The sequence below is a fragment of the Ornithorhynchus anatinus genome, chromosome 5 (genome assembly GCF_004115215.2).
Source record: "Ornithorhynchus anatinus isolate Pmale09 chromosome 5, mOrnAna1.pri.v4, whole genome shotgun sequence".
NCBI lineage: Eukaryota > Metazoa > Chordata > Mammalia > Monotremata > Ornithorhynchidae > Ornithorhynchus > Ornithorhynchus anatinus.
Window position 1 is genome coordinate 65,925,986 of NC_041732.1, and position 19,752 is coordinate 65,945,737.

At 41.8% G+C, this 19,752-nt stretch overlaps 1 protein-coding gene across 2 annotated transcripts in view; it reads right to left on the reverse strand.

Moving 5' to 3' along the window:
* The window catches only part of VPS13D (vacuolar protein sorting 13 homolog D), a 313,068-nt gene that overhangs the window by 245,878 nt on the left and 47,438 nt on the right, over nt 1–19,752 (reverse strand). For both annotated transcript variants that reach the window (XM_029065681.2, XM_029065680.2), the window contains exons 21-26: nt 17,211–18,242; nt 12,043–12,133; nt 9,402–9,528; nt 8,019–8,199; nt 5,722–5,904; nt 360–573 (exon numbers count right to left, since the gene is read on the reverse strand). In XM_029065681.2, coding sequence (XP_028921514.1) covers nt 360–573; nt 5,722–5,904; nt 8,019–8,199; nt 9,402–9,528; nt 12,043–12,133; nt 17,211–18,242 — 1,828 coding nt within the window. The remainder of the gene's footprint in view (nt 1–359; nt 574–5,721; nt 5,905–8,018; nt 8,200–9,401; nt 9,529–12,042; nt 12,134–17,210; nt 18,243–19,752) is intronic.

Here is a 19,752-nt window from a genome sequence, read left to right on the forward strand (position 1 = left end):
GTTCTTATTGGTTTTTCCTGACATTCCAACTTAAAGATGGAAAGGAAAAAGCAAGTCATTAACAGAGTACCATTTGTGCAAGACAGAGCAGTTCAAAACCATGAATACACCACAAAATAAAAATGCTTTTTTATCACAAGCCACTTAGGCCCCCTTCAAAATGCAAAAGGGAAAATGTACACCTCCCAAATGTGCCATAGACAAAACCAGAGGACTGCTTTGGGTGACACTTTTGGAGTTTCTTCAGGTGCCCCGAAGACATATGTGATGAATGTCACACTTTAAGTTCCTGGGAACTAGTGCAATGGATATTTTTCCTAATTTTGGGAAGCAGCTTATCTGTTTCTCTCCTCTCTTACCTGGACTATGAGGAATTTGGCTGGCAGGTGATTTTGCTTGCTGTTTGGTCAGGGCACTGAGCATGGGCTCGCTCTTCAGTCGAGCAAGGTTCTCTCCGGCTGGGGAGCCCATGAAGAGCCCTTCTGATGGACTCCCCTTGGAGTCTTCTACACTTGCTGTTTTCTTCATGCTGTGCTTGGGAGTATCCTGAGGAGAAGATAAGGGAACTGACTCCTGGTGAAAAAAGAAAATAAAGCCAGAATGTGGAGATCAGTGTGAAATCCTTAATGAGTCTAGGGTGATGACATGCCCTTAATGGCTCCCCACATTGAGCAGATTCTTGGCATCTCCCAAATATCCCCAAATCCCAGAACAAACATGAACATCCACTTAACATTTCAAGCCAATAGACATTATTTATAGGAAAATAACTGAGCCCGCAGGCTTCCCAACATTTGCAGAAGCCCCACATATGTCTCTTGCCAAAAGAAAATGCCAAGGCATCTGGTATTTTAAGCCTGCTGTATTTAGGTCAGGCAAATCGCAAATGCCTTTTCTGTTGTTCTCAAAATGGCTACATTCTTAACTTCTTAGCTTCACTCCACTTTTCAAGGAACGATTCAATATCATTACCCTAATTTAATGCCAAAAAAGATGATATGGTTGTGAGGTGGGTCCTGTTTCAAAGAACTAAATTAATCTCCTCAATTAGGGAATGCATATTCTGAGTTAACTTGTACATATCTATAATTCATTTATGTTATTATTATTATTATTATTGGTGGTAAGCTGTTAAGCCCTTACTATGTGCCAGGCACTGTACTAAGTGCTGGGGAGGATATAAGCAAATCGGGTTGGATGCAGTTCCTTGTCTACATTCAATAGTATTTACTGAGCGCTTACTATATGCAGAGCACTGTACTAAGCGCTTGGAATGTACAGTGATGGGAAAGACAAGGGAAGGACAGGGTTTGGTAAGGAAGACAAGGAGTTCAGTTTGTGACATGTTTAGTTTAAAATATCAGTGGGACATCCCATGTAGGACTCACAGTCTCATCCCCATTTTTCAGATGAAGTAAATGAGGCCCAGAGAAGTGAAGTTACTTGCCCAAGGTCACACAGCAGACAAGTGGGGGAGTTGGAATTAGAACCCATGACCTTCTGACTCCCAGAACCGTGCTCTATCCATTAGGCCATGCTGCTTCTTTAATGTCTGTCTATTAATAGCTATCTCTTCCTCGAGACCGTAAACTCGTTGTGGGCAGGGAATGTCTTGTTGCTTGTTATATTGTACTATCCCAAGTGTTTAATGCAGTGCTTTGCACACAGTAAGCACTCAAAAAATACAACTGAATGAATGAACTTTAGATTATCCCATTTCACTACTTTGTTCTTCCTCCTGCTAGCATTATGTGTAAACAATTTTTGTCTAACTGTGCATTCCATCAACCTATATGCTCCTTGAGGGCAGGAAACAAATATCTTGCTTCTCGACTTAGAACAGTGCTTCAAAATCAGAGGTGCTCAATAAATACCACTGATGGGGTAGCAACGTGACTCAGTGGAAAGAGTCCGGGCTTGGGAGTCAGAGGTCATGGGTTCTAATCCTGGCTCCACTGCTTGTCAGCTGTGTGACTTTGGGAAAGTCAATTAACCTCTCTGTGCCTCAGTTACCTCACTCTAAAACGGGGATTAAGATTGTGATCACCTTGTATCCACCCCCCAGTGCTTAGATCAGTGATTTGCAGATAGTAAGCGCTTAACAAATGCCATCACTATTATTATTATTTTGATGATAAAATGGGGAATTTTCTAACATAAAGAACATACACATTTCACATCCATTCATATTCACGTCACCCTGACTTGCTCCCTTTGCTCTTTCCCCCCTCCCAGCCCCATAGCACTTATGTATATATCAGTAATTTTATTTATTTGTATTGATGTCTATTTGTATTGATGTCTGTCTCCCTGCCCTCCCCGGCCAAACTCTGAGCTCTTTGTGAGCAGGGACTGTCACTCTTTACTGTTGCATGGTATCTTCCCAAGCGCTTAGACAGTGCTCTTCACCCAGTAAGCGCTTAATAAATATGACTGAATGAATAAATGCCAATGCGAATCTTCATCAATAGCCGAGAGAGACTCAAATTTAAAGCCATCAAAATTCAGACTTCGAGGGATCCTGATAAACTATCACTTGGGCAGGAGTGCCATGTTTTTCCCAAGTACTGGCAAACTTGGGAAGGGAAGGGCACAGTTCTAAGTGACTTGTTCCTAAATCAATTCCTGAGCCTTTCCCATAGAATCAGTGAGAAGCGGTGAGGCCTAGTGAAAAGAGCACTGATCTGGGAGTCAGGGACCTGGGTTGCAATCCCGGCTCTGCCATTTGTCTGCTGTGTGACCTCAGGCAAGTCACTTAACTTCTCTGTGCCTCAGTTACCTTATCTGTAAAATGGGGATTACAACTGTGAGCTCTGGATAGGACAGGGACTGAGTCCAACCCATTTATCTTGTATCTGCCCAGGGCTTAGCACAGTTCCTGGCACATAGTAAGTGCTTAACAAATACCACTTTTAAAAAAATCACTAATTCACTTAAACTGATCCCGAGGGGAAAATTCCAAAGAACAACTTTAAATTAAAAATCAAAACTCAGGGAAACCACACTGCCCTTGTCCTCTCCACTGTTTTTGTCATCACCCAAACACCAGACTTCATACTGTCAATGCCCTAGTAATGATCTGATGAGACTCTGGGCGGAATTGGTGCGGAAACCACACCTATCTTGACCTAATTCAATTTAAACAGTGATTAGTGCCTCTAAAAAGCCTTCCATATCATGGTTCCCTTTAATCTCTCTCTTGCAGACTGAACAACGGCACTGTACATTACTTTTCTTGAATTTTTCACGGTTGTCCCCCCTCATCCCTCAAACCTAGAGCTTTGTTCTCTCTAACCTGCCTCTCCTTCTCAACATCATCGATGTGTACGGTGGAAAGTCCAATGCTCTTTTCTTTCACAATGGAATTGAATGGGTGAGCTAAGGACCCCTGCCAAAAGCAGAAATTACTTTTGCCAAGCATTTTGCAAGGTAAATCACTAGGTCAATAACAATTGTGGAAGTTGTTCAATTCTTACTACCAAGCACTCTTCTAAGGGGAAGAAACAGGATAAACTGGTCAGACACAGCCCTTGTCCCGCACAGGGCTCGCAATTTAAGCAGGAGGGGGAATAGGCATTGAATCCTCATTTTACAGATGGGGTAACTGAGGCACAGAGGAGTTAAGCAAGCATACAAGTGCATACAGAGCATACAAGTGGAGGAGCCAGTATTAGAACCCAGGTCCTCTGACTCCCAGACCAGTGCGTGCTCTTTTCAGTAGGCCATGCTGCTCTTCCATGAACTTTATATAATGATGTTGATGTTGATGGTATTTGTTAAGCGCTTACTATGTGCCAAACAAAGCACTGTCCTAAGCTCTGGGGGAGATACAAGGTTATCAGGATGTCCCAGGTGTGGATTTCTGTCCTAAATCACCCTCTGCACTTCAATTTATCTATACGCTAAAAAGGAGGGTTTTTTGCTCTATCATATTATCCACAGGTTTTTATATCCAAATCTCCTCTGTTAGAAATTTTAAATGAAAACTCTGCTCTTCTAGCCACAGTGCCCTCTTGGTCTTTCAGTATTTAGTACAGACACTGTTTTATGCTATTTTGTGTTTTTACTGGTTTACCGTTCTTTATGTAGCAGCCACTAATCCACTCTCCCCACCTTTATTCTTCGACTGTGAGTCTTTTGTGTATTCACTGGTGCATTTTTCCCAGTGCTTGGAATAGTCATTCATCCATTCATTCAATCGTATTTATTGAGTGCTTGCTTACTGTGTGCAGAGCACTGTACTAAGCACTTAAGCATGCAATTGCTAAATTCCATTCCTACTATTACTGTGGATTAAAGAGAGTCACTCAAAACTCTTGAAATAACAGAGGCAAGAGGTTTTCAGTTAAGGATATGGTTGAGAAAAACGAAAGACTTACATGCAAAAATAATCAAACTGGCACCCATAAAGAAAAGGATTTCTTCAAAACTACTGCAAACACACATAAAGCATAAAATTCAAGGCCCAACACTTCCACCCTTCAGATGTAATACCACTGGCCTGTACACTAGAAAAACTATAAAACGTCAAGTGCTTATTCTAAAAGAGCATAACAATTCACTTCAAATTAACAAGTGGAAGGATGCAATCACCCGCTCGTCAACTCCTAATGCATATAATCTACAATAGTCTCATCAACTATGAAAAAAGGAAGGTCTTCAGAGTTAAAGTTATCTTAAATACAAAAATTACAAAAGAAACACTCCAAACAAACCTTATGGGATTCCGCAGTCACAAAAAAGTAATAAGATACTAAAAAATAGTTTATCTACAGGCTAGGTGCACGTGATTGGGAGAAAAATATTGCCTATGTTTGAAAAAGAAATGGTTTTAAAGAGTCCTTGAAAAGGACTTCTAAATATGGAAGGTGATTCTCAGAGAATGTGATAAACAGATTTCATTGAATTTCAGAGATTCTTTTTAAATGATTGTTAAATGATGGACAAAAACTGCTGAATCTCATTAGATTTTTCAATAAAACTGCGGGAAAGAAATATGTTATACCTTACAGAAAAGGTGATCCTTGTATCTACTGCCATTTAAAATCAAATCCTCAAAAGCAAATACAGGGAAATACTTTTCATTAAAACATTATAACAAATTTATTTATTTGATTTCATCCATCAACATCTGCTCCTTCATCCTTAAACAATAACTTGAAAATACCCATCTTAACCTGGAATGCAGATACAGTCACGAAACGGGAAGTTCTAATACAAAGGCAAAAATATACAAGCATTTCCTTAAACTGAAGCCACAAGAGGTGGTCAAGAGTTCCTAAATGAAAACAAAGTCAAAGGACAGCAAACACAAATTGGGAATAAACAGAGGTAAAAATAATAATAATGATCACGGTATTTGTTAAGCACTTACTATGTGCCAAGCACTGTTCTAAGCACTGGGGTAGTCACAAGGTAATCAGGTTGTCCCACATGGGGCTTACACAGTCTTTATTCCCCATTTTACAGATGAGGGAACTGAGGCACAGAGAAGTTAAGTGACTTGCCCAAGGTCGCAGAGCAGACAAGTGGCGGAACCGGGATTAGAACCCACGTGCTCTGACTCCTAAGCCCAGGCTCTTCCCCCTAAGCCACAGTGCTTCTCTACAAATACGGAGAAAGGTGAAGAAAACCCATTTCAAGCTCCCAAAATACCATTCAGTAAAAACCATTTTAGAGGCGACTCCTGAATGATTAAAACCTGAGTAGGAGGTTGTTTACCTTGTCTTGTAATGAGAATGTTCCAGGGCGGCCTGCAAAGAGAAATCTGTTCTTGACTTTCAATTTCCCCAGATTTGCTACGATGAGATTGTTAGATCTGGAGCTTTCTGGGATAAGGAGAACAGGAGCACCAGCCTCAATATCTAGGAGAACCCGGGAACCACGCTGGGCTTGATCCCTCACCTGGGGAAGGAAAAAAAAACTGTGGTTCAAACACACTAATACTTATTATAACACCACCAGTGGCATTTATAAAGCGCTTACTATGTGCCAAGCACTGGGCTACAAGTACCCGCTGGAGCAGATACAAGCTCAGCAGGGTTGGACACAGTCCCTGTCCCACATGGGGCTCCCAGTCTAAATAAATTTCCACTTCACAGCCAGAGTAGATGAGTGCCCAGATGTCGGGGGAAATGAGCTTCATGACATCGGAAGTCAAGAAGTTGTAAACATCCCTGCTAAGATTTTCAAAGCACAAATATATCAATGGATCCGATCTCGTGGCATCTTTTAAAAGGTCCTGAAACAAAGTGGTATGGGACGGTTTGATGATTATCCAGTACTCTCAGTTCTTTGGATAAAAAGAGGTAAAATCAATACCCCATTCAGATTCTCCCTAATAACAATAATGGTAATTATGGTATTTGTTAAGCGATTACTATGTGCCGGGCGCTGTTCCAAGTGCTGGGGTAGATACAAGTAAATCAAGTTGGACACAGTCCCTGTCCCATGCGGGGCTCGCCATCTCGATCCCCATTTTACAGATGAGGCAATTGAACATAGAGAAGTGAAGTGATTTGCCCAAGGTCACACAGCAGACATCCCACATCACCATGAAAGTTGGCCATAATAAATCAAGAGAAGAAAATGAGAGATGGCACTCTGGAATCCTTTTGTTCCATAGTGCAAAGGAAATCGGAAACTCGACCATCCTGGCTCCACCAGAATACGTAGATGTTTGAACTGATGGCTCAGGGGCTCAAAGCTGAAGTCCCCTTCTTTAAGCCAACATAATGTAGCCATGTGGAAACAAAGGATAAAGGCAACAACTGATGCATTCCCCTGGCCAAACCAAAATAGGTGCAATCGATATTCGTTACACATCAAAACCAAATAGTGATCTAAATTCCCCTTGGACACTAACAGTTATTTACAGACACATGAGAAGGCAGGAATGCAAATAATCCCAGCTGCAAGTCATTACCTAGTTGACACCACCTATCATCGGCTTCATATTAGGAAAAACAGAGTGAAATTTCAAACAAAATGGCCAGTTAATCTGATCAGCAAACAAGACTGGGGCTTCAGTTCTCTCTATACTCATTAAACTAGCCAGGATTAAGAATTCCTGAGAAGATCAGTCTCCGTGGCACTTGGAAAAACTAATCAAAATCCAGAAAAGGAGGAAAATGGACCTCCATTTATTCCCTTTCATTCTCTACTCTTGTGCCAAGATTTGAAAGGCTGACTTCCACGGTCCTCTTCTACCACCTACTGCTAAAGCCAATTCCTCAGCCAGGATTTAGTATCTTAATTCTTAGCCCAAAGACTCCTCACTATGAGGGATTAAGCTCAAGTCTGCCATATTTTGATGAAAGCAAAAAGTCTCCTCCACACATCTAAAAGGGACAAAGGTGGTGTAAATGCTAGTTGATCGCGGCTATGTTCAAAAGGCGACTTTGCTCAATACGCTCTCAGGAATCTGAAGTTATGTGCTATTTAAAATATTGGACAGTAGTGTTTAGTATTTAAATCTCACTCTCTGAAATCATTGTGTTCATCACTACTATTATTACATCACCCACGAGAAAGGCCCTTTAATTTCCTGATATTAGTTGGACAGTACACATTTTCTTTTTAAATCAACGCAAATAAACATCCAAAGGATAAACAAATTTTGTACCATGGAAAATAATTCACTTTAGTAATGCCAGTAAAAGTACCCACTCCCAAGGCTTAGAGGGAGCCAGAATGGAAGAGTTTATATTATCCCAACTGCATTTTTTTTTTTTACCACAAAGTGTTTCTTTTTAGGAATGGATACTGCTACGTTTGAAGGCAATGAAAATGGTGTGACATTTATAAGACTGCAGTTTATAGTCACAAGAGGGAGAATCTCTGCCATTCATTTAGGGGAATGAATGGTAGAAGGCATGTGAGGCATTATTTTATGAGATTCTGGGAGTCTGTCGTTCAACAAAATAACGTTCCCGCTGAGAAATTCCAGGCTGGCGCTGAGTTGAGATGGTCCTAATGCTTCTATCTCCAAAGCAAGAAAGCACCAGAGAACACCCTACCGTCTGGCCCTCGATGGCGGCTCTCTGGCGTCCCAGGACGTCTTGCAGCTGAGTGAAGTGCTGGATAAAAGCCACCACCTCTGCTTGAAAGCGCTGAGTATGCACATACTGCACAGAGGCCATCTGGAGGCTCACGCGGACATCGTGCTCTCTCTGGAGTAATACATCGGGTCGTCCGTATCTAGAAATGTGATAAAAATGGTTGGGACTTTTCCAGCGTGGCGTGCAAATGGAAGGAACCATTTTGGGAAAATGCAAAGCTATCTCAGAAGATGGAATTTTTACAGAGACTTAAAATTTGTTATTAAAAAGGGTCTTCACTACCCCAGGCTGCAAGACAAAGAGAATTGGCTGAATTGGGCTTCCCTCTCCCTACCTCCCAAGTATGTAGCGATGGTAAATTAGATCAGCTCTTGCACACAGGACTAAACGGAGCCAAGCAGCTGGCTCGCATGGCAGGAAGAATTCTCCCTACTCCCACACTACCTACTAGCCAAAACATGTGCTCTGACAGAACTGAGTGCATAATTAATTCTGTTTCTCCATTCTACTACCATTTTAAGAAAATCTGTGGTTTTGGAAGCTTCAAGTGCATGTAGTAGAAGCAGAGATTCACATTCTGTTACATTAACACTATGGAATTTTATATTATCCCAACTGTATTTTTTTTTTACAACAAAGTGTTTCTTTTTAGGAATGGATACTACTAAATTTGAAGGCAATGAAAATGGTGTGACCATTTTTTGTACCTTCCTAAAAAGCTAAAATACATCATTTCCATATGGGGCTGTGAACTCCTTAATGGACAGTTTTAAAATTTCTTGGTTTTGCAATTGCAAGAATTACTCATTTCACAAAAGAGGGGACCATGACTTGAAGAATTCCTAACACGCAATGCATGGCTAGTAAATGTGGAAAAAAAGTACTACAAAATTACAGCTGAACGTCAAGAAGAACTATAAGTTGCAGTCCTCCAGAGGTGCAGAAGAAGTTCTAAGCTACATACCCTCTGTCTTCTGTGCCTAATGGCCACTAAAATTGCCTTAAAAAGAGGAATCGATTCAACTTTTTCTTACATGAGCTGGAAAAACATTGGGTGCTAACCATTTGGATGCTGCATTACACTTTGGTGGGCTGATCTGGCTAGTTCAGGGAACTTATTCCCTTAACATAAGACCAAGACTCAGTCACCAAAATGGAGTATATGATCAGATGTTTTAAAATGGAATTTATTATAAAAAATTGCCAAGTGCCTTTCAAAAATAGTTCTACTGGCAAGGACTCCAAGTCTTTCAAAGTAGTTTTTGTTCTGGGTCTCACCAAAATAGATAGTGCTATCAGTCTTAAGAAAATTCACAGTTAACACCACACTCAGCCATTTACTTGAAAATCTGGAAGATGAGTGCCTCTTCCCCACTTGTCGTAAACCGTTCTCGGTAAAGCTCTCCATGGGAGGTAAGGTCACTTAGAGACAGGCTTCCGATGCTTCCCTGTAAGGTCAGATCTCCCTCTAGGGACGAGAAAGGGAGAAATTCATCCCATTAATGTTCAGGCCTCTCTTTTCACCATACACACTTGACAAGTACAATACAAATTCTCACATTTTGGGATACCTAGCAAGTTTATACTGGTCTCTATACTGTATTCAATAGCTTAAAAAAGGAAATTAACTAAATCTCTTTTCCCCAAAAGGACCATTTAACCAAAGGACTGGAAGCTCACTGTGGATAGAGATAGCATCTACTGACTCTCTTGATTGTACTTTGCCAAGCACTTAGTTCAGTGCTCTGCACAATAAGTGCTCAATAAATGCCACTAATTGATTGATTGACAAAGAGGATGATTTCAGCTGCCCTACACCCACCATCCTCATGGAGGCCCCTGGCCTCCACCAGCTACCAAAGGGACCAATTTAGGCCACCAAGAAAACCATACAGCGGTCATCTTGACACAATTAACTGTACTTTGGCAACACATTAGGGATCAAATATGGTAAGGATATACTGAAGAAGAATAAAACTTTCTGCCCTATGGTAAACTCTGAGACAAACAGGCAAATTGGTGTCTTGTTTTTGTCCATCGGTCTCCCCCGATTAGACTGTAAGCCCATCAATGGTCAGGGACTGTCTCTATCTGTGGTCGAATTGTACATTCCAAGCGCTTAGTACAGTGCTCTGCACATAGTAAGCACTCAATAAATCCTATTGAATGAATTACGCTCTTCCTCTTCAAAGTCTTATTGAAGGCATATCTCATCGAAGAGGCCTTCCCACATTAAGCCCTACTTTTCGTCATCTTCCAATCCTTCTGGTCACTCTAACTTGCTCTCTTTGCTATTCCCCCTTCCCAGATCCACAGCCCTTATGTACATATCTGTAATTTTATTTATTTCTATCAATGTCTGCCTCCCCCAGTCAGGAGAAGCAGTGTGGTTTAGTGGAAAGAACAGGGGGCTTGGGAGTCAGTGGCCAAGTGTTCTAATCCCAGCTCCATCACTTGTCTGTTGTGTGACTTTGGGCAAGTCACAACTTCTATAGGCCTCAGTTATCTCATCTGAAAAATGGGGATTAAGACTGTGAGTCCCACATAGGACAACCTGATTACCTTGTATCTACCCCAGTGCTTAGAACAGTCCTTGGCACATAGTAAGTGCTAAACAAATGCCATCATTAGTATTATTATTAGTCTGCAAATGCATTGTGAGTAGGGAATGTGACTGCCTACTGCTGTACTGTGCTCTCCCATGCGCCTTGTACAGTGCTCGGACAGTTAGCGATCAATAAATATGATCAAATGAGTGAATGAATGACAGTGCATCTACCTTATCCTGGTTTCACCCCTGCCATCACTCCTTCTGGCCAAAAATCATACTTGTAGTGTCAGGGACAGAAGTGTATGGTCAATTGAATGGTATAATCAACTAATTAACCCATTGGAAATTTGGGTTCTAATTTGCCTTTTGCGGATTACAATGTTAGGTAGAATTTGTTAAGCATTTATTAGGTGCTCAGCACTGAGCGAGACACAAGTAATCAGGTTTGGCCTTATTCCCTGTCCCACATGAGGCTCACAGTCTATAGAAGATGGAGAACAGGTATTGGGATCCCCATTTTACAGATGAGGAAACAGAGGCATAATAAAGATGAGTAACTTGCCCACAGTCCTACAGTGGTAGAACCAGGATTAGAACACAGCTCCTCTGACTCCCAGGACTGTGCTCTTTCAACAATGCCAGATTAGTTTCAGACTAGTTCCTAGTAAATGAAAATCTATTGCATCCTGAGATCCTCACTCATGCAGTACTCCCCTTCTACGGCTCAAACCTATTCTCGAGTAGTACTGTATGGTCAACTTCCTCACTCCCAATCAATCATTCGATCAATCAATGGTATTTATTGAGCACTTACCATAAGCAGAGCACTGTAGTTGGGAGAGTACAACCCAACAGAGTGGATAGCCAAGTTCCCTGCTCACAACAAGCGTACAGTCTTCCTACCACCAAACCATCACCCACTCCCTCTTACTAGTCATAACTCACAACCTACCACTTCCAAGAACCTTTCTTTGACTAATAAGAACCAGTCCCCCTACCTCATGATGAATTTCCAAACAACCCATCTCCTGAAGCGAACTGTTATTACTGTAAGCTTTCTGGTAAACTCCCTGTAGCAGGGGACAAGTCTACCAAACTCTGTTGTATTGTACTCTCCCACGTGCTTTGTAGAATGAGCACAGAGTAAGCACCCAGTATATTTGATTGATTGATTTTGTGTTTCACTATCCTGCCTCAACCTCTAGTTTGTAAATTTTTTAAGGACAAACCTACAGCACCTAAAATAGTGTACTGCACTCTGGGCGGCTTATAAAATATACTAGATGGTGATGATGATAATGGTGAGGATGACAATTTATATCCAACTATATCCCAATGTAGGTCATAACATTTTACTAGTTTGCCAGCCCAACATTCTTTTGACCTCAATGCATTAATTTGTCATGGCTGAACCCTTTAAAATCTACTTACCAATCATTTCCCAGTGAGCAATAAGTTTGAACACATTAGCTCTAGCTAATTCACTGGTAGTCTTATTCAGCACAAGTGACAGGGAATGAACCTAGACAAGAAAAAGGAAAGCAGGGCAAATGTTACCACCAGTTAAAATCCTCTGCGAAGATCTGCTAAAGAAAAACATGTAAAGGACTAAATTTTAGTCTTAGGGAATCCAGGAAAAGAATTTCTGTTGTTGACAATTTAACTCCCACTTTGAAAAGTCAGTCAAACCATGTCCTGGAGTTTAAATAAGAAGGAATTAGCCAAATAGAGATTTTTGATTTACAACATTATTTGTGCTGCAGTCAATTCCTCAAACTTCAATTAATGTGGTCCTCCTCCTAGCAATTTCCAAGGAGAATGCTGAGTCTGGCTGCAAACCCTATTCACCCCCTTTGAGTAGATATAGTAGAGTAGATGAGAATTAGCATAGAAAGCTTTCTGTTCTATTTTCAGCTCTGACTTTACTCAGAAACCAAATATCTCATCAGTCTTAGATCTCAATGAATAAGGCTCTCTCTTTGCAGATTAACAAGATTTCAGGACTAGTATCCTTTAAAAAGTGCTGGAGCTATTGCTGTTGCCTAGGTAACACAAGCAAGCCTCCAAAGAGCTCAAACCATTTTAGTATTCACCAAAGCATCTAGAGCTTCAAGATTTTAGAGGGAGAAATACTCTTTGTAAGGTCATTGACAGAAAAAAACAAAAAACATTATTTGAGTCATTTCACTCAAAATGGAAGTTTGGGTTAAAATACAAAAGAAGAGCATTGACAGAACATGGAAATGTCCAGCTTACTTAATAACATTTCACTAGAATTTACAAAGTTTACTAATTTTTTGATTGAAAAAGACCTTGCCTAATCAATCAATGGTATTTACTGAACACTTAGTGGGTGCAGAGCACTGTACTAAGAACTTAGGAAAGTACAACAGAGTTGGTTGACACGATCCCTGCCCAAAAGGAGCTTACATTCCTCAGGAGGAAACATTCAAATAAATTATAGAGAGGGGAAATAGAGTATAAGGAAATGTACTTAAGTGCTATGGGCCTGGGATGAATATCAAAGTGCTTAAGGTGTTCGCAGCCAAGTGCATAGGTGACACAGAGGGAAAGATGGATAGTGGAAATGAGGGATTAGCCTCTCGGAGATGTGATTTTAGCAAGGTTTTAAAGGAGGAGAGAGTGGTGGACTGTTGGATATGAAGTGAAAGTGAGTTCCAGGACCTATGGAAAACTTGGGTAAGGGTTCAGAGGCGAGATAGATGAGACCAAGGTACAACGATAGGTTGGCGATAGAGGAAGGAACTGTGCGGATTAGGTTGTAGTCGATCAGCGAGGTAGTATAATCAATCGATGATATTTACTGAGTACCTACTGTGTGCAGAGCAGTGCATTAAGTGCTTGGGAAAGTATAATACAACAGAGTTGGCTGACAAGTTCCCTGCCCACAATGAACTTATAGTCTAGAAGATAAGAGGGAAGGGGCTGATTTGGGATAAGCTTGTATGAGTAGGGACCATGTCTGCTAATTTTAATGTACTGTACTCTCCCAAGCGCTTAATACAGTGTTTTGCATATAGTAAGCGCTCAATAAATACCATTGATTGATTTGGTAACTGAAGGCTAATAGTAAAAGGTTTCTATTTTAGGCAGAGGTTGAATGGGGGGGGGCCACTGGAGATTTCTGAAGAGCAGGGAAATACAGACTGAACAATTTTTCAGAAAAATGACTGGGGTGGCAGAGTGGAATATAGACTAGAGACGGGAGTCCGAAGGCAGGGAGGTCAGCAGGAAGCTAATCAGTTATTAAAGTAGGAAATGATAAGAGTTTGGATCAAGGTGGTAGCACTTCGGATGGAAAAGAAAGGGTGGATTCTGTAGATACTGTGAAGGAAGAATCGATCATTTATTGAGCATTGACTCTGTCACGTGTTCCCTACCCATGAGGACCTTACAGTCTAGATGAGGAGATAGACATTAAAATTAACGATAGGTACATAAGTACTGTGGGGTTGAGGGTGGGGTGCATATCAAGTGCTGAAAGGGTTCAGATTCAAGTGCACAGGCGAAGCAGAAGGGAGAGGGAGATGGGGAAATGAGGGCTTAATCAGGGATAGACCAACAATGTGGCCTAGTGGATAGAGCATGGCTCTGGGAGTCAAAAGGATATGGGTTCTAATCTCGGCTCCACCACTTGTCTGCTGTGTGCCTTGGCAAGTGACTTGAGTTCTCGGTGACCTGTGAAATGGGGATGAAGACTGAGCACCGCATGTGGGACAGGGACTGTATCCAACCCGATTAGCTTGCATCTATCCCAGTACATAGTGCTTGCCACATAGTAAGTGCTTAATACCATAAAAAGAAAAAAAAAAGATAGCCACTTGGTGGAGATGTGATATTAGTATGGTTCTGTGGATGGGGAGAGTGTGGTCGGTTGGATATGAAGGGGGAGAGAGGGAGGGAGGATGTGGGTAAAGGATCATGGCAAGACGGATGAGGTCAAGGTACACTGAGGAGGTTGGCATTAGAGAAGCGCTGTGTAGATTTTAAGTGTAAACTGTATAGACTCTGGGCTGTAAGCTCCTTCTAGACTGTAGCTCCTTACCAAATCTGTTATGCTGTACCCTCCCAAATGCTCAGTACAGGACTCTACACACAGTAAGTGCTCAATAAACCTGACTGATTGTGCAGGTTGGGGTATAAGTGGAAATCAGCGAGGTATGGTAGGAGGCGGAGAGTTGATTGAGTGCTTTTAAACCAGTGATAAAGTGCTTCTGCTTGAGGGGGAGGCAGATGGAGGTTCTTGAGGAGTAGGGAGACATTGACTAAACAGCTTTTTAGAAAAATGATCCAGGCAACAGAGTGTAATATGCACTGAAATGGGAAGAGACTGGAAGCAAGTAGGTCAGCAAGGAGGCTGACGATAGAGTCAAGGCGGAATATAATGAGTGCTTGGATCAGCATGGGAACAGTTTGGATAGAGAGGAAAGGATGGATTTTAGTGATGTTGTGAAGGTAGAACTGATAGAATTTGGTGAGAGATTGACTGCGTAGGCTGAATGAGAGAGAGAAGTCGAGGATAATGCCAAGTTTAAAGGCTTCTGAGACAAAGGAGGATGGAGGAGTTGTCTACAGTAATGGGAAAGACACAGGGGGTGCTGGGTTTGGATGGGAAGATGAGGAGTACCGTTTTGGACATGTTATGTTTGAGATGTCAGTGGGACATCCAAGAAGAGATGTCCTGAAAGCAGGAGGAAATCTGAGACTGAAGAGAAGTTGAGAGGTTGGGGCTGAAGAGGTAAATTTGGTAATCAACCGGGTGGAGATGGTAGTTGAAGCCCTGGGAGTGAATGAGTTCACCAAAGCAGTGGGTGTAGATGGAGACTAGAAGGGGACCCAAATCTAAGCCTTGAGGCACTCTAGAGTAAGGGGGTGAGAGGCAGAGGAGGAGCCAGTGAAAGAGATAGAGAAGGAGCAAGCAGAGGGACAGGAGAACCAGGAGAGGACAATGAAGGTGAAGCCTAGGTTTGATAACGTTTACAGGAGAAGGAAGTAGAACATGGGGTTGAAGGTAGCAGAAAGGTCAACAAGGAATAGGAGGAACAGAACTCATTGGATTTAGCAAGAAGGAGGCCACCTTAGAGAAGGTCATTTCTGTGAAGAGAAGGTGGAAGCCAAACTGCAGGAGGTCAGGGAGAGATCTGGAAGAAGGGAAGTGGAGATGAGTGTAGCAACTCACTCAAGGAGTTTGGAGAGGAGCCACACTGGGCAATAACTAGGGGGTGTATAATAAGGTCAAGGGAGGGTTCTTTTTTTAGCATAGGGGTTACACTGGCATGTTTAAAAGCAATGGGGAAGGAACCATTGGAAAGTCAGTGGTTGTAGATGGCAGTCAGGGAGAGAGTGGTTTTGATAAGGGCAATGGTTTTGATAAGGTGTGAAAGGATGGGGTTAGAGGTGCAGGTACAGAGGGTGGATTTTGAGAGGAGGCAGGAAATCTCTAAGAGTGAGAAGGGTGAGAGAGTCAAAGAAGAGGTGGGAGAAAGATAGGACTGTAGAAGATCGGGGAGATTTTAGGGAGATCAGACCTAATGGTTTCAATTATATCAATGCAGTGCGTGCCTAATCTGATTAGTCCTCACAATTTTCCTTTTACCCACTCTTACCAGAAATATGTCAAGTACCCTTGCAGCTTTCAACAACAAAATCAGAATGATTATCATAGAATGACAATAAATGTGCAGAATATACAAGCTCACGGAAGCAAACTGCCAAACAATATGATCGACCCTGGCGGCTTTTACTTGCGAATAAGAAAATACCCAAATTTTGTATTTACTTTGTTTAAAATAAGACAGTGGGAGCCACAGAACTCTAAATTCATATATTCAACTCAGTATTTTCCCCCATGTCCAGAACAGAGCTAGCTGCAGCTAAAACCAATCAGTGCAATGAGAAAATGAAAATTTGTGAGATTCAAGGAGCAGGAATGAACACACGCTTAGAGCCCCATCAACAAGAGAACTTGCCATGTGAGAATTCCACATTCCATGAGGCATCCACAGTATACACCTCTATATTTTATATCACAGGCATAGAGTGCATGATTTTGAAAACTTAACACTATCAACTCCCAGTAACACCACAATACCAAGTGATATGCATTTATTAAAAGTGATCTCTCTCTCATATATCCAACTTTCCACAGAGAGATATTTTTTAAGTTCAAATGCTCAGTAAAAAATATAAGGCAGCATTTCTAGAACAATGTTGACTTAAATATGAAGATAGGCAGGGTAAGTTACTTCAGAATAAGTCATAAGAAATTTACATGTCCTAAAGTAGAAATTAAAATTGTACTGATCATAGGGCCAGCCGGCCACCTAGTAAACTGTCCACTTCCACGCTAGTCTACATCAATCTACGAACGCAGGACAGCAGGCTTGTCCTCTAGTCTACAAGCTCCCTGGGGGCAGGGATAGTATCTTCCAACTCTACTGCGCTCAAGAAAAGACCACAGATTGACTGCTGTCCACCCTGTCCCCAGAATTCTCCATAAGAGGTTTCACAACCTCCAGTGACTCCCGCTTTCTGGGAGTGGCTGCTCAAAATTTTGAAAAGTCCACAGTTTTTGATACCTTGAGGTCTAACTTGGTGTTCACTGGATCCTGGAGGTCAGATTCTGGTGCAGCGTTCGCCTCTGACCTGACGGTCTGCTGAACGTCTTCGGGTTGAAATTTCATAGCATGATTGTCTGCGGTAGAGCCGATCCCAAAAAAGTCTAATATCACCACCCAGGTTTGCAAGGTGATCAGCACATCCAGACAGTTGAAATCAACGTCGATGCTCCGGTTGACACAGTTGTAGCTTGAAGAAAACTCTGGATGCTTTTTGTCCACCAGGAATATATTGATATGAACCAAGGAATCATCAAAGTTACTCTTTCCGCAAAGCACCCTGGACTCAACTACTGTCGGGGAGGGAGGTGGAGTCAAGGGGTAGTCCTCCTCTTTGTCATCCTTTTGCTTTTTCCGAGATGAACAGACAGGCCTTTGGTAGAGCTGAAAGACATTGGGGGCTTCTTCCATATGGGAAGGTAGAGACCGGGGCATATCAGGATATTCCACATTGGACACTGAAGGGCAAGACTGGGAAAGATACTCTTTATGCACTAAGTTGGATGGTTTGGGTGCTCCCCGAGACATCATCAGATTCTTATATTTAGAGTCCGGATTCCTCTCCAACAGGTCTTCCATCAGCAGAGAGCCCAATGCAATCTGAATGGACAAAGTCTGAGGGTGATCTTTACTGAACTCAACATCGAAGTCTTGAAACTTTAAGCTAACAAGTCCCTGGGCCCCCAGGGTAAGATCGCCACTTAGCTGGACCTGAAGTTCTGCGATGTGAAAGTTAGCTTGAATCTGGGTAAAGGCTTTGATTTCCCTTACAGATAAGGACTTCTGAGAAGCATTAGAAAAGCTGGAATGGCTAAACAGTCCATTTTCTTTTCGTTCGCCGGACAGCTCGCCGCCTACACTGAGGGAAGGGGGAGGGGAACTGGCACATGGGGATGAGGTAGTGCTGGATGAAAACCTATTCAAGTCTTCACTGTAGACCAGATTGTCAAGAGTTTGCAAAACTTGCTCATACACATGCTTGGCCAACACCACCTGCATCCAAGGGAGAAAAAAAAAAAGGGTTATAATTCTAGGAAGAAACTTGGAAGCTCTGTGAGATCTACCTCAGGAACTAAAATAATACCACTAAAAGCCTGAAAGACTTCAAGATTGTGAGCCCGTTCTTCGGCAGGAATTGTTTCTATCTGTTGCTGAATTGTACATTCCAACCACTCAGGACAGTGCTCTGCACAGAGTAAGCATTCAATAAATATGATTGAATGAATAAAAGGGGTAGCATTAACCAGTAAAAAGGGGAAGACTTCCACATTTACTAACTGTGGTCATGAGTGAACTGACTTGAGCCTTGGTTCCCCACCTGAACATAAAGGAAAAGAAAACTTGCCCCTTATTCAAAGACACAATGGAAATAAAATGCACAACTTTGATGTGTTCCATAAATCTGCAATTAGAATTTCAGTGGCAAAGCCTACTTACTTAATCTTCAGTGGCTGTTTGGTACAACTAGACAAACCCCAATATGTCATTTTCCAAACTATTTCATTTCTGGATCATTTTCTGTTTCCTATCCTCTGACAGTTGATGAGCTGCCAATAGTTCAGATAATGAGGCAGTTGTAGTGAAAGATCGAATAGGTCAAAGTATGACAAGAATTATCCTTTTTTGGGAATTGGATTGGGCCTCAGCGTTGAAAACAAAAAAAAAGTCCTCACTATTAATAGTAAAAGAATTCAATATCCGGGCTTTTCCCTAATCAGGCACTGAAAGGAATAATGAATCTGATTTCCATTGGGGGGGGGGGAAGGAAATACTTTCAATCTGGTTATATTAATAGTACTCTTTGTATACTTAATAATTTATAATAGTAATAAATGGATTAAGTGCTTAGTAGATACCTAGCACTGTCCTCAACACAGGTGAACATGAGACAATCGCATCAAATGTTATAATAACAATAACTACGATGTTTGTTAAGCATTTTCTATGTGCCAAATACTGGGCTAAACGCTGGGACAGATACAGTACAGGATAACCAGACTGGACCCAATCCCTGTCCAGAGAAGGCTCTCAATCTAAGGGGGAGAGAGAACAAAAAATCCCTGCCCCACATATGACTCAATTTAAAGAAGCAGGCAGAGACAGTCCCTTGAACCCCATGTTACAGATGAGGAAATGGAGGCACACAGAGGTTTTGTGACTTGTCCAAGGTCACACAGGAGGCAAGCAGTGAAGTAGGTATTAGACCCCAGATTTCCTGATTCCCAGCCCTGTATTCTATCCACTAGAACATGCTGTTTCTCACAGTCCCCATCCCACAAATGACTTTCAATTTAAAAGGTAGGCAAAGAGGGTCTCTTTATTCCCTTTTATACAGATGTGGAAATTTAGGCACAAAGGTTAAATGACTTGGCCAAAGTTCATTCATTCATTCATTCAATAGTATTTATTGAGCGCTTACTATGTGCAGAGCACTGTACTAAGCGCTTGGGATGAACAAGTCGGCAACAGATAGAGACAGTCCCTGCCGTTTGACGGGCTTACA